Consider the following 14,473-nt stretch of genomic DNA (forward strand, 5'->3'; position numbering starts at 1 on the left):
TCAGTTTGCTAGTTTGTTACAACCTTTCATCAAAAAGTCAGGAGTTGTGCTTCATTGGAACTGTTTATGGCAATACAAGCATTCTTATAAGGGCTCCGTTCGAAAACCTTCTGGTTCATTCATGTGGATGCCAGTAGGAATAAATGAATGGTCTCCTTTGATTTGGCAGACTGTTGCCTTTCCTGACATCCTCAGAGTTGTTGGTAGAGGTATATACAGCACTTAAGAAACAGAGACTTGTATGGGGAAGGGTATGTGCATGCAGCTGTAGGGCTGCGTGCCGTGCCTACCTCTCCCCCCCCTTTTTTTTTTTGCTATGTGCAAAATGATAATTTAATCAAGGTGTTTGGATAAAGGAGGCATCCTAGAGGTTAAAGGCCATTTGGATTGGGAGTCATGAAAAATGGCTGTCGATGTACGAATGCTTCACCACACTTAGTGATCTAGTTTTACTTGGACCAGGATGAACCAACTTACTGTTACAAGCAGTTAAAGCACAGTGTTAATTATTTTCCCAAGCTACTCTAATTAATAACATAGCTCTTGTTGGGCCCAAGAGGTCCTTGTTTTTGCCATTATATTTCTAGATTAGTTTTAGACGAAGTTCTTTAACAGTCAGAAAGCATCAATGACCTCCCCTCCATGACATTTTGCACATGCATGTGGTCAGATTTTAACCTTAACTTTTGACAGTCAGTAAAAACATATTGACAAAGATTTTTTTGGGTTCAATCCTATAGCTTTATAATTTTGTATACTTAATTGTTTTAGATATGTGTGTATGTGATTGAGGGTGCTTGTGTGTAGCACATCACTGGTGCTCTCTCCATATGTAGTATTGATCTGTTGATTTCTCTACCTCCTCAGGATATCCTGTATTGGCACCGGCTGCTTATTATGACCAAACAGGGGCCCTCGTTGTCAATGCTGGGGCTAGAAATGGACTGGGAGCTCCTGTCCGTCTTGTAGCCCCTGCACCTGTCATCATCAGCTCCTCAGCAGCGCAAGCAGGTATGTCTCTTGTATCCATAAGGCTGTGTCTTGCAGAACTGCTTTAATAAAAAGAGATGGGAGTGGGAGGAGCGGGGTGGGGGTGGGGGGAGGGCTTGGCTGTTGCTTTTCCTTAGACTGTTTAAAAATAACCTGTTTTGACACTTACTAGCTGTGTGACTCTGGGCAAGTCACTTAACCCCAATTGCCTAAAAACAAACAAACAAACAAAAAACAAAAAAAGTAACCTGTTTTATTCCTCCTCATTGTGAAGCACCATCCCCTTGGCTTTGTCTTTTTTTGTGTGTAAGATTCAAGGAGGTTCAGAAATTGCAGGTACCCTATTCATGCTATTTGTTCAGAAGTATTTAAGGTCATACTTAATATAGGAAGTTGGCTTATAGTATTAATATTATGTAGTAATGTTTGTGGATATCTAAAGTTTCTCATTTTGTATATTTTCAAATGCTGTATCTTTGTAGGGTAAGGAAAGAGAGAGTTTCTCTGTCAGAGTGGGAATGTTCATTGTTAACTGCTGTAATGAGTTACAAGGTCAAATAATTCTTTAGCAAGCATAATTGGGAGTATAGTACAGAATAGGCTGCTGTTGTAAAGAGTCTAGTCTAAGCTAATTTTTATTTGGGGGTTTTCTACTCCTGAGTCTTTAAAAATGGAATGGCTACTTTTTGCAGAGATAGAGAACCCAGTTATTGACTCTGTTTCATTGGTTCTCAGAGACAAGTAGTGGGATTTGGGCTCAGGAGTTGCAACTGATCCAGAAAAGCATCTAATCCAGCCTTTACTTGAATATGAATTTTGTCTGCAAAACTCCCGATAAGTAGTGCTCCAGCTTCTACTGGGGGACTTCTAATGATAGTGAGTTCACTGCTTTCTGAGATAGCTCATTCTGCTTTTGGGCAGTTGCACATTTCTCCTTAATGAGCAGCAGTTTGCCTCTTTTTAACTTAAATTTACACCCATTCTTCCTTCTTCCATCCATTAGAGTCAAGGAGAATCTGCAGGACTGAAAAGAGGCATCATATAGATGGATTTGGAGTCAGGGGGCTGAGATTTCAATTGTGGCTCTGTGACCTTGAGTCAGTCACTTCTCTCTGGGCTTCAGTTGCCCCATCTGTAAATACAGGGTTGGATTAGATGGCCTCCAAAGTCCCATTTTAGTTTTAAGTGGATGATCCTGTCATTGTTTACGTGTTAGATTCTGTCCTGAAACAGTAATCTCTTTGTAATTGCTGTCTAAGAAAGAGAAAAGTAGTTTGGGAATAAGACCCTAATCCACTGTGTTTAATCTTCTCCTTTGTAGCTGTTGCAGCCGCCGCAGCCTCTGCAAATGGTGCAGCCGGTGGTCTCGCAGGCACGACAAATGGACCATTCCGCCCGTTAGGAACTCAGCAGCCTCAGCCCCAGCCCCAGCAGCAGCCCAACAACAACTTGGCCTCCAGTTCATTTTATGGCAACAATTCTCTGAGCAGCAACTCACAGAGTAGCTCCCTCTTTTCTCAGGGCTCCGCCCAGCCTGCCAACACTTCCCTTGGATTTGGGAGCAGCAGCTCTCTTGGAGCCACTCTGGGATCAGCCCTGGGAGGATTTGGAACTGCAGGTAGCAATCATGCTTGAGGTGGCTTTAAAGGGAATGTCATGTTCTAGTCTGGATGGAACCCTGGCAATATTGCAGGAGCCTGTATTGACCAAAGTCACTGAGAGTTGGACTTCACTAGGAAATATGGTGGATCTTCTTCCCCTGGTTATACTGATAGGACTTTATTCCAGGTTACCTGAACAAGTGCTATAGTGTATAGAGCATCCAACTTGGAGCCAGGAAGTCCTAAGTTCAAATCCAGCTTCAGACAGTTGCAAGCTAGTTGTCAGCACTGGGCACATCACTTATTCTCTCTCAGCCTCACTTTTCTTGTGTGTAAAATGAAGATAATACTAGTACCTACCTCACAGGGTCGTGGTAATGATCACACAAATGAGACAACATGTAAAGCACTTTGCAGAGCTCGAAAGGCTATATGGATGCTATGGCTACCACCATTACTGCTACCACCACCACTACTCTACTGCTACCACCCTACCACCACCACCACCACCACCACCACCGTTACTAGCACTACTCTCACTACTATCTCTCACACTCATTTAGTTGTTTCATTCTAGATAGTAGGTCACTTAACCTGGCAGAAATTCATAGAACATAGTGCAGGTCGAGGAAAGAAGGTGCCTTTCTAAAGAGTAGAGGAGAGTGAGGAAGACAGACCTAAACTACCTCAGCAGCATATTATCTGGAAGGACCTTGATGGTGAAGAATGGTCCTTGGATTGTTGTTGTAGGTGACAGGTTGCTGTTCTGGCAAATTGGAAGGAGTGTTTACACTGAGGTGCTTATAATGTCATGGAATTGGGGAAAATGTGAAGCAGGAAGATAACCAAATAGGTGAGGTGTGGTGTGGTCATTGGGCATGCCTGAGGAAGAGGGAGTCAGTGACGTCTGGGATAAAGGTATCCGTTTAAGTGACAGAAGAGCCCGTCATGCGATGGTGTAGAATCAGAGAGCCTGCTTCCTGAACCTCTTGTCATGGCCCTGTTGTACAGTGTGTTGTAATATCACCCAGCCATCCTGTGAAGCACAGTGACATTGCCTTTTAGAATCCATGGAAGGCCAAGCCAGGCCTTTCTCCTCTTCTGTGTTTTTTTCTCTGTGGAGTCCGTATTGTCCATGGGGGTTTTCTCTTTCCACCATACAGCATGGCCTGCTTCTAGGCAGCCTGTTTCATGGGAATATGGTGTTTTGAGCAGCCAGCTTGGTGTCAGCTTTACTTTCTCTTGGCATTCAGTACTACTCTTTATGCTGTCCCTGGTGACAGGTGGGCAGAGGGTGTAGAAGGGGAGGACTCAGACCAGACTGTAATGTACCATGTTGTAGAAGCATGTCGTTGGCTTTGTTCTTAAAGCCCCAGGGCTGCTCTAATATACATTGTTTCAATTCTATTTTAGTGGCAAACTCAAATACTGGTAGTGGCTCCCGCCGAGACTCCCTGACTGGCAGCAGTGACCTATATAAGAGAACATCCAGCAGTTTGACCCCCATTGGACACAGTTTTTATAATGGCCTTGGCTTTTCTTCCTCTCCTGGACCTGTTGGAATGCCCCTCCCTAGTCAGGGGCCAGGGCATTCCCAGACACCACCTCCTTCTCTCTCTTCACATGGATCTTCTTCAAGTCTGAACCTGGGTAAGAGCTGTTATTAGCCCTGTCTTGTTCTCTTGCACATCTCAGAAATACTTTGCAGGTGCAATTAATAGCCACTTGATTCCATGAGAGGGTCAGCTCTATACCTGTAGACTTGGCCCTGTTGCTGTGTACTTTGGGTACCTGATTATTTCGAATTTGTATCTAGTATCAGAACTTGATACTGGAGTTTATAGGTTTGGGAGGTGCATTAGTGAGAAACGATCTCCATTATTCTTTAAAGCCCCACATTGTCCAGTGTGAGTGTCTCATCTGGCAGCTTTATGGCTAGGAAATCTCAAAAGGAATCGGTAGGGCTACAATTGGAAGCCTGGTCTCCTTACTTGATAACTGTCTTTGCTTCTTCTAGCTCTTACCATACATGGCTGAAATATACTTTTAGGCCTCACAGATTTGTTTTTAGCAAGGTGGCAACAGTGAACAGAGTGCTGGGCCTGGAGTCAGAAAGACCTGAACTGAAATCGGGCACAGGCATGTACCAGTTGTGTGACCTTGGGCAAGTCCCGTAACCTCTGTTTGCCTCAGTTTCCTCAACTGTAAGATGATGATAATAATATCCTCTACTTCCCAGGGTTGTAAGGATCAAATAAGATAGTATTTGTAAAGAGTTTAATGTAGTGCCTGGCACATAGTAAGTGCTTATTACATGCTTGTTTCCTTCTTTTCTTTGTGTGTGATCCTATTTCATAACAGGATAGTTGAGGGTTACGTGGGGGTGGTTCCAAAAACAAGGAGTCATGAGGCCATATGAAAAAAGTCTTTAAAGTCTTTTTTTAAAAAGTCTTTAAAAAAGACTTTAAAAGTCTAAGGTTGGGTTAGGTTTCATGTCTGTATTCATGACAGGTAAAGTATGTGTAGGGTAAAAACGTATTTTCTCAGCAAATTTCTCAGTGTGTGAGAAATAGAGGCTGCTTCTTTAGGCTTGAAAGAAGTTTAGGACAAGTAAAAAGGATGACGATAATAATAGTTAGCATTTATAAGTTCTTTAAGGACTTAGAAGGTTTGCAAAGAACTTTACAAAAATTCTCCTTTTATCCTCACAACCACCCTGTGTTGTAGATGCTACATGAGGCAGAAACATTGAGTGATTTGCCCAAGGTCACATAGCTAGTAAGTGTCTGAGGCCAAATTTGAATTCAGATCTTCCTGACTCCAGTCTAACATCATATCGCTGCACCACCTGTGACAGTTACATAAAATATCTTATCTCCTGTGAGACATTCTGATTCACATAGTGGAGTGTCAAGTTTTGGAACTAATTTTATTTAGAGCTGTGTGGACACTCCACTCCCTCCACTAGCACAGATTGCAACTCTTCATTACTTTTTCATCCTGTGGGATTTTTGGTCATTTTCTTCTGTTCATCTTCCATAGAGGAATTGCTTAACATCCTGGAGTTCTTTCTTTCCGATTTTTAATATTACCAGTGTAGCTCTCCCACGGCCCATCTGTTATTCCTCGAATTCTCTACGTGACTTGCTCACTTTCCATTTATACATTTCTTTCCCACTAGTTCTGGTATGCAGATCATAATGTGTTGCATCCACCTTTGAACCCACCATGTCTCTCTGTATTGTTCTTTGGGTCACCTTTTTAATCTTCTGAGATCTTGGTGTTCTGTGATTCATAGCCATATAGCATCACAAGGTGATGACTGATGTGAAAAGAATGGCCCGTGGCCTCAGGGGAGCAGGTGGGGAGCGTGGAAAGTTCTGTGCCACTTCTGTGCCTTCTGACCTTTTCTCCTCCTCTTCACTTCGGGCTTGGATTGTCCTTCTCCCCGGGCTGCTCCTCTGGTGGGCGGTGGGCATCTCATCACTTCCCTTCAGGAGAGAGCTGCTCCCTGACCCACACGGGAGGTGAGGAAGACAAGGACACTTCTCCACCCGCCCTTCCTCTGACTCTGGTGCCTTTGCCTGCAGCTGCCTCTGTGGTCTCTTTGCCCTCTTTGTGGGAGCTAGGCAGGGGGGCTGTGGGTGGGCATAGTCAGCCAGGCCAGGGCACTCCTCCTTGTGTCTCCTGCTTCCTGCATTGGATTCCGTTTTCTCCTTCCTCTTTTTCTGCTTCCATCTGCCAAGCAGGGTATTATGGGAAATAGTTTTTCTTTTGACTGCGGCTTGTTTTCTTCACCTTCTCATATGGATGTGCCAGATGGCTGCCAGACCTCATTATTCAGTTTAGTTTCAGAATTAAAGTTCAGTGGTGTATTTGGTGGCATTGTCAGTGACCAAGAGAATTAAGTCCTTACTGAAGGAAAATTGGCGAATATTCAAACTGACTGCAGATTGGGCATGACTGATTTCTGATTAGCTTTTCAGCTTCGTCTCTGGCAAAGCTCTGGAAAGAGCGCTGGGCCAGGAGTCGGAACCTGGATTCAGATTCTGTCTCTGACAGTACCTATGTGATCTTAGGTGACAAAACCAATTAACACATTTATTATATACCTACTGTGTGCTGGTTCATGAGAATACAAAGAAAAATGCTCAACAGTCCCTCCCCCGTAGAGGCTTATAATCTACCTGAGGAAGACAACATAGACATATAGAAGTATATACAAAAAATATAGGTAATTTTAACGAAAAGTTAATTTTAACCTCTTCTTAACTTTTCTGGGTAGTTTTCACTACTATAACATTCTGGGGTTATGCTGTGTATCCTCTAATGTCCCTTCCAACTCTAATGATTCTGTGAACTCAGTGAATAATGTTTAGTGTTACAGCCATGAGATAGACAAAAATGGCCACTTGAAGTCATTCTGTTTTGAATTTGCCTCCAAATGCATTATGTATTGGTAGAATGAACCTATTCCAAATCCAGCAGGAAGCTCAGGCTCAAATAGAGCTCATCAAACACAGCTGCTCACACACAGTTTAATCTTCATTATACTAGCAAGTTAACTGAGTAACTCCTTGGGGTTTCATTTTGGTGGAATAGAGGCAGAAATGAGCATTTGTGAAAGTTGTAACTTGATTTTAGGACTTCCTTGGTCCCTATATTAAGATAGTAAATATTATTGGAGCTTTGATTAGGTCTCTCTAGCATTTATTCCTTGTTTTCTTATATTTCCCATCTTAAAACCAGTGATATGGTCTGATACCTCACGTTAGGGCTGTGGACTTGAGGAGCTTTTTTTCTTATTCTCCATTGCCCTCACTGTCCACTGAAGGAAGGTCCATTTATGTTGGGGATGGCATATGGAGTGGAGAAACAATTGCCTCACTAGCAGTGGGTTCAAACTTACGTTTCTTTTTTAAAAAGTCTTCATCTCATGATGAAAAGTAGTACAGGAACATAAATCATGTACTTAGCTAACCTTTCCCTGTGACCTGAAAGCTTGATCATCACAATGCCTAAAGGGGGAAGTAGAACTCCAGTTAGTTGTTTAGAGAAGCTTAATTGTTAGTATACATAGGCAGTATTTTTAATGACATCCTCCCCCCCAAAAAACAAAAAAACCTCACAAAATACACACACACACACACACACACACACACACACACACACACACACACACACACACACACACACACACACACACACACACACACACACACACACCCCCGAGACCATATACCCTGTCTTATATTTAAAAGAGTGACTTGTGAAAGAAAAGATGTCTATATATTAGGACATTACGGGTTTTTTTTTTTTGAGTAAAATTGTGACAGCCCTGAGAGAAACTATCCTACTTTTGTATCTGGGTTTTGAGTTTGATCATTTGTTTTGGACCCCACTGCAGCTTGCCCAGGTACCTTATGGAAAGCTTCACGTGCATAGTTTGAGTTGAACTGCAAGTAAAACAGGCCACGAAAAATGGGGCTCAGCCGCTGAAAATGACCAAGAATGAGGATGGATTTAAAAGACTCGAGCTAAACCTAAGAGTCTTAAGCGGCCTGATTATATTCTTTCCTACCCTCCAAAATCCTTTCAATCATTGTCATACCTTCCAAGTGAAATTAGAAGCTATAGATCATTGAAATCCAGCCTCAGACACTTAACACTTACTAGCTTTGTGACCCTGGGCAAGTCACTTAACCCCAATTGCCTCACCAAAAAAGAAAAAAAAAAGCTATGGATCAAAGCTACTGTCAAAATGGAATTATTTCAGCTGTTCTTTACCATAATTCATGAGTAGTTGTACCTGCCTTGTAATATCATGATATCATTAACTAGAGTGGATTAATTTATGGCGCTTTTGGTCACTTTGGCTGTTTTTCATCAGAAGAGCACTTTGTGTGTCATCCACCCTCCTCAGCCATCACATTGAGTGTTATCAGTGGAGCAAGAACGGTTTTTATGCGGGTGCTGTGGAGCCACTTACGTTTCATGACAAGAAAGCGTTCTGGCTATGTCATCTATAGCTTTATCTTTCTCTCCCTCTCCTCATAATGCTCAGTTTGATTTAACCCAAGGTTTTTGCACTGATCGCCTTCCTCATTACTGTTGTTGGGTCAGGTACACCTGATCACAGCGTCAGCAATTTAAAGCTAGAAGGGAAAGAGGCTGTTTGATGGAGTTCACGTAATGTAGAAGGGAATGATCATTTTTAGTTACTGGCTGCTAATAATTGTTGTCCCATCAAAGATGCATGTATCCCATTCTCAGTGAAGAGCAAGAATATAGTTTATTGTCCCCTCCACCTAGGAGTGTAATTGAGTAGAGAAGCTGGAGAAGAGACCCGAGAACTGTTAGCCAGCTTAGCTGTATTCCCTCAACAGAGAGTCTCCTTCTCCTTGCTGTGGGGCGTGCCCCAAACCCCTCTTCAGAGACCTGTTGAGATGGTTCTTTCACTGTTTCTGTTCTGACCAATAGGAGGGCTCACCAACGGCAGTGGAAGATACATCTCCGCAGCTCCTGGAGCCGAAGCCAAGTACCGGAGTGCCAGCAGCGCCTCTAGCCTGTTTAGCCCCAGTAGCGCTTTGTTCCCTTCTTCCCGCATTCGCTACGGCTTGTCAGATGTCATGCCCTCCGGCCGGAGCAGGCTTTTGGAGGACTTCCGTAATAACCGCTACCCTAATTTACAGCTGCGTGAGATTGCAGGGCACATCATGGAATTTTCCCAAGACCAGCATGGGTCCAGGTGAGAACTTCAGCATTTTAAATAGTTGGAACTGAATGTTCTGCACAACTTTGGATAACTTTTATATCTTGAATACGTAGTTATATTGTCAAGGTGATTATTAAAACTGTACTAAAACTTTCCTAGATTTACCTTATATAGTCTTTCATTTGCTCGAGGTGGGCTCCTTGCCAAGGACACTGCAAAGCTGATGAAAAGGAACTATCCTAGAAATATTTTTGGTTTTGGTTACATTACTTAAAAAACAGGGCAATACTTTCTGAATGAGGAGATAGGCCCTAGTGACTGAAGGTGTCTCTCAGTGACCACAGTTTAATATAACTCAGAACAGGTCAAATAATACACATGTAGATCATCCTGTAAACAGTTTTTAAAAACTTGGATGTCCAAGGAGCAGCTAGGTGGTGCAGGGAATAGAGTACTGGCCCTGGAGTCAGGAGGACCTGAGTTCAAATTCGGTCTCAGATACTTGACACTTAGCTAGCTGTGTCATTTAACCCCATTGCCTAGCAAACAACAAGCAAACAAACTTGAGTGTCCAGCCATGTCAGGGCAGACATTTTCAGGTAGTTATAGATAAAGCATCTTTCTGATTTTGTCATCTTTCATCATTTTGTGTTTTAGTGATGGAAATGTCTAAAGGAAGAGCACAAGAGTAGGACCAGTTTTAAAAGGATTAAATAATGCATGGTAGCAAGTGTGGCCTTCTCTTGTTTTTTCATCTTCTTTGTCTTTAGTACCTCTGTGATATTGACAGAGACAGAAATGCTCTGATGATATGGACAAGGAGCCTGGGTTTGGCATTTTCCTCCCTTGAGTCTTTGCTCCATCTGGTTCAGTAAGACAGAGCTGCTTCTTGTTCCTCAGTGAAGTTTGTCTGCCCGTTCTCAAGAGATTTTTTTTCTCAATAGAATTCTTTGTAGAAAGAAGGGTTCTTTTTAATTCTCTTTCAAACCCTGGCCCTGCCTAGTACAATTCAAATAGTACCTGGTTTACAGCAACACCTTGACCCATCTCTTACATAGTTTCTGCTAAACCTGAATCTCCTTGTGCCTCTGAAGTGATCTCATTATATTTATCCATTCGTTCTCAGATTCATTCAGCTGAAGCTGGAGCGTGCCACGCCAGCTGAACGCCAGCTTGTCTTCAATGAAATTTTACAGGCTGCTTACCAGCTAATGGTTGATGTCTTTGGAAACTATGTTATTCAGAAGTTCTTTGAAGTAAGTCCTGGTCTCTGCTTTGTTGTGTTCGTTGTTCTAAGTCTCTGATGGCACAAAAGATTTTTTAGGTGAACTTTTTCACACAATGTTCCATTTTGATTTGTCTTTTGTCTCCCTTCCACACTTCCTATTGATGAGTTTATTGCCAAAAGTTAAATGTTTCTCTTCCATACTGTTAAAATGCTCACACAGATAATCGGCACGCAACTCTCTTTTTAAATGTGGCAGAGACTACCTTTAGAAGTGGGCACTAAATAGTGATATAAAAATATTCTAAATCACTGATAGAGAAATACAAATTAAAACAAGCCTGGGGTACTGCTTTATCCTCATCTGATTGGCTAACATGACAGGAAAAAATCAACATGCTGGGGAGACTGTAGGAAAACAGGTACACTAATGCACTGTTCGAGTTGTGAACTAGTTCAAACATTCTGGAGAGCAGTTTGGAAAAGAACTATAAAACTGTGTATACCTGTTGACCCATCAATACCACTATTAGGTCTGTGTACCCAGGATATCAAAGAAAAAAGAAAGGAGCCTATATGTACAAAAATATTTATAGCAGCTCTTTTTGTGGGAAGGAGATCAAGGAGATGCCCATCCATTGGAGAATGACTGAATCTAGTTATGGTGTAATAAATGTAATGGAGTACTGTTGTGCTGTAAGAAATGATGAATGTGGGATGCTTTTAGAAAAACTGGGAAGATTTGTGTAAGCTGACATAAAGTGAGTAGAACAGAAGACATACTTAGACAGCAACAGCAGTATTGTAAAGATAATCAGCTGTGACAGACTTAGTAAACTGATCAGTGCAATGATGTACCACAGTTTCCAAGAACTCATGATGTAAAATGCTGTCTACTGCTAGATAGAGAACTGATGGCATCTGAGTGCAGATTGAAGTATATATGTTCTCTTTCTTTTTCCTCAGAACATGGCTAATAAGAAAATATGTTTTGCATGACTTAATATGCATAACTGGTATTGTATTTCTTGCCTTCTCATTGGGTTGAGTATGGGGTGCAGGAAGGGGAAAAAATTTGGAACTGAAAGTAAAAATTAAATAAAAAAATGAAATGACCAAATGTCCCATGTGAATTAAAAAAAAAAAATCAAACCTAGGCACTAACAAAAGAATCACTGTTCTGAAAGTGTTCTTTATACATTATTCCCATAAGTCTAGCTAAAGCCTTCTGAACAGGTTGAGGTATGTTTTGTTTTAAAAGGGTCCTAAGGATGCTGATTCTCTTACCTTTCTCAAAGGGACCAATTCAAGTATTTAATCAAGGTAATTATTCAGCAAAGGAGATTCGTCCAACTTCTTTAAGTATCCGTTTCCTTATGTGTAAACTGAGGCTAGCATGACTTTTAATAAAGAATGGCATGGTTGCCAGAGGGCTGTCTTGATAGCCAGAAAGAAAGACATTCACAGCCTCTGAAACTTTGCAGTTCAGCTCAATGTGAGGTGCTAATTGCCATGAGTCGGATTGTCTGATGTGGTCTTTCCTGTGAGAAAGTTAAAGTAGTGTAATATTGTTTAAGAGACAAGGTAAGTCCATGATGAAGTTAATTAGTGCCAATAAATGGGACAAATAGATATTGTGGGACTGGAGAGAAGAGAGCTGTCAGGGTTGTCTGGGGTGAGCCAGGATTCGCCCATCTTCTTGTTGGTCGCTTTTGTTCTACCCTTTATTTCATTTGGAGAAGGGCATAATTTGTATTTCACTTTTGAGTGTTTTAAAGCTTATTTTGAATGAATAGATGTCAATGTTTAGATAGATTGAGATCATAGATCAGTCGAAGTATTTCATGAACAAAGAATTCACTGTCTTGGATAATTCATACCTAGTCATTGCCCTCTGCTCTGGGTCCCACCCTCCCTCTGATTGGAGGGTAGAGAGCATCTCTTAGAACCTCCTTATAAGAAGGACCTAGGCTAGCCATCTCTTCCTTTCCCGCCCTGCTTCACTCCTCTGGACTTCTTTATCATGCCCCTTTCCAGGTACCTCCTCTACCCTTTCACACACCCCCACCCCCCACCCCGGGAAAGGACTGCCTTTTGCCCCTATTTGTATCCCCATCACTTAGCATGGTGCCTGGCACACATAGCCTACCCTATGCTGTTTAAATATATAATTGAATTGGTTACCTACTTGAAACTAACAAAACCGGAAAAGTAAGCTCTAACTTAAGACAAAATTGGAAAGGTACCCATCCCTGCTGTCCTTGACCTTAATAATAATCTTTGACTAAATAGCTGTGAGCATTAAATAGGCTTATCCTTCTGAGTGTGGTACACTATAAGAGCTGAATTTAGGAAAGATGAGCTCCTGTGTTTAGTTAGCTGTATAACTATGGGAAATTCACTCAGTTTCCTCATTTGTAAAAAGGAGTTACTAATACCTTTAGCAGAGAAGCAGCAGGGCATACCAGCTAGCAGGCCATCTTTGGAGGAATCAGGGCTTCATCTTGATATGTACTGGCTTTGTGACCATTTGTAAGTCACTTCCCCAAATAACTGTCAAAAGTGATTAAGTTATATTTAAGTTGCCAGGTTACCCTGGTGCAAGGAGTTTCCACACTTGGAGTTGAAAAAAAAATTCCTATAGTACCTACCTCATAGCTTATAAGAGACCACATGAAATAATGTATTGTAGACATGTCAGCATTTTAGGGACATATAAATATACATCATGATGATGATGATGATGATGATGATGATTTCTTCTAAAGTCATGGAAGTAATTAAGCTCGTTGGCTTTAAAAGCTATCTCTTTTAGTTTCTAGCCTTGATTAAAGCAAAAACTTGTTTATTTTAATAAAATTTAATTAAAGGTAGAAGATCCATTGGTAAAAGCCTAGTGAATGGACCTCTAGGAAGTGTGGTGTTGTTCTCCCCCCCCCTTTTGTTTGTTTTTGTTTTTTTATTTTGAGCTTTGTTCCCAATAGTAAGCCTGGTTCTTGTGCTTGCTTTCCAGTTTGGCAGCCTCGAACAGAAGCTGGCTTTGGCAGAAAGGATCCGCGGGCACGTCTTGTCCTTGGCTCTGCAGATGTACGGCTGTCGGGTCATCCAGAAAGCCCTGGAATTTATTCCCCCAGACCAGCAGGTAATTGTAAGTTTCCACTTTAACTTTTTTCTTGATGTTTGATGTACAGTCTTGTGTGTAATGCATAATCAACTGTGTGAATTCGTCTCCTGTTTTCTTTCACACTTTGTCTTTTGTGCTTGTGGCTGTTGGCATTTGGCTTTTGTGCATGGCAGATATAAACCATAGAATTGTAAATTCACAGTCCATCAAGTATCTTAATTTAATGAGTTTTCCAATCTTGTTACTTATCCTCCCTGGATTTGGGTTTCCTCATCTTTGAAATGTGGGGATTAGACCAGGTGGCCTCTGAAGACTGTTCCAGTTCTAGATCTATGAGCTAGGAATCAGCATAAATCTGTTCAGTGTAACAGATGGTTTTATTAGTTGGCAGTTACTTTTAAGTGGTGGAATTTCAGGAGATTTTCACAATATCCTTCTAATGTTGATCTATCCTAAGTCTTTAGCATGTGAGCTTGCACATTTAATTTCTTAAATTTCAGTTCAATTTAGTAAGCATTTATTAACTGTTATTAACTATTTAGGTATAAGGAGTCATGCTAGTTGCTGAGATTATAAAACCAAAAATGAAATTTGGCCTCTATCTTTCTTCACTCTCAACTTCCCCAAGTTTTTGATATTGAAACTTTCAGAACTCATTACAATTTCCTGTGTATAGTTAATAGTTTTTTGTTGTTGTTGTTTTGGGAGACAGTTTGTTTAATCTTGCTCTCCTGTTCCATAAATGTGTGAAATTTTACCTGGTTTCCTGTTGGATAGTTTATTTTTTGTTTGCCCATTAGATGTTTTTTGTGCTTTTC

The 14,473-nt window shown here is 41.4% G+C and overlaps 1 protein-coding gene across 17 annotated transcripts in view; it reads left to right on the forward strand.

The window, feature by feature from the left end:
• Positions 1-14,473, forward strand: part of PUM1 (pumilio RNA binding family member 1) — a 167,459-nt gene that overhangs the window by 127,446 nt on the left and 25,540 nt on the right. For 10 of the 17 annotated variants that reach the window (XM_020983360.2, XM_020983369.2, XM_020983359.2 and 7 more), the window contains 6 exons: positions 868-1,011; positions 2,312-2,608; positions 4,005-4,241; positions 9,072-9,339; positions 10,433-10,562; positions 13,545-13,679. In XM_020983360.2, the coding sequence (XP_020839019.2) occupies positions 868-1,011; positions 2,312-2,608; positions 4,005-4,241; positions 9,072-9,339; positions 10,433-10,562; positions 13,545-13,679 (1,211 nt within the window). The remainder of the gene's footprint in view (positions 1-867; positions 1,012-2,311; positions 2,609-4,004; positions 4,242-9,071; positions 9,340-10,432; positions 10,563-13,544; positions 13,680-14,473) is intronic. The other 7 variants (XM_020983361.2, XM_078145516.1, XM_020983364.2 and 4 more) reach the window with 3 other exon arrangements.

The sequence above is a fragment of the Phascolarctos cinereus genome, unplaced genomic scaffold, assembly GCF_003287225.1.
Source record: "Phascolarctos cinereus isolate Bilbo 61053 unplaced genomic scaffold, phaCin_HiC Scaffold_726;HRSCAF=1367, whole genome shotgun sequence".
NCBI lineage: Eukaryota > Metazoa > Chordata > Mammalia > Diprotodontia > Phascolarctidae > Phascolarctos > Phascolarctos cinereus.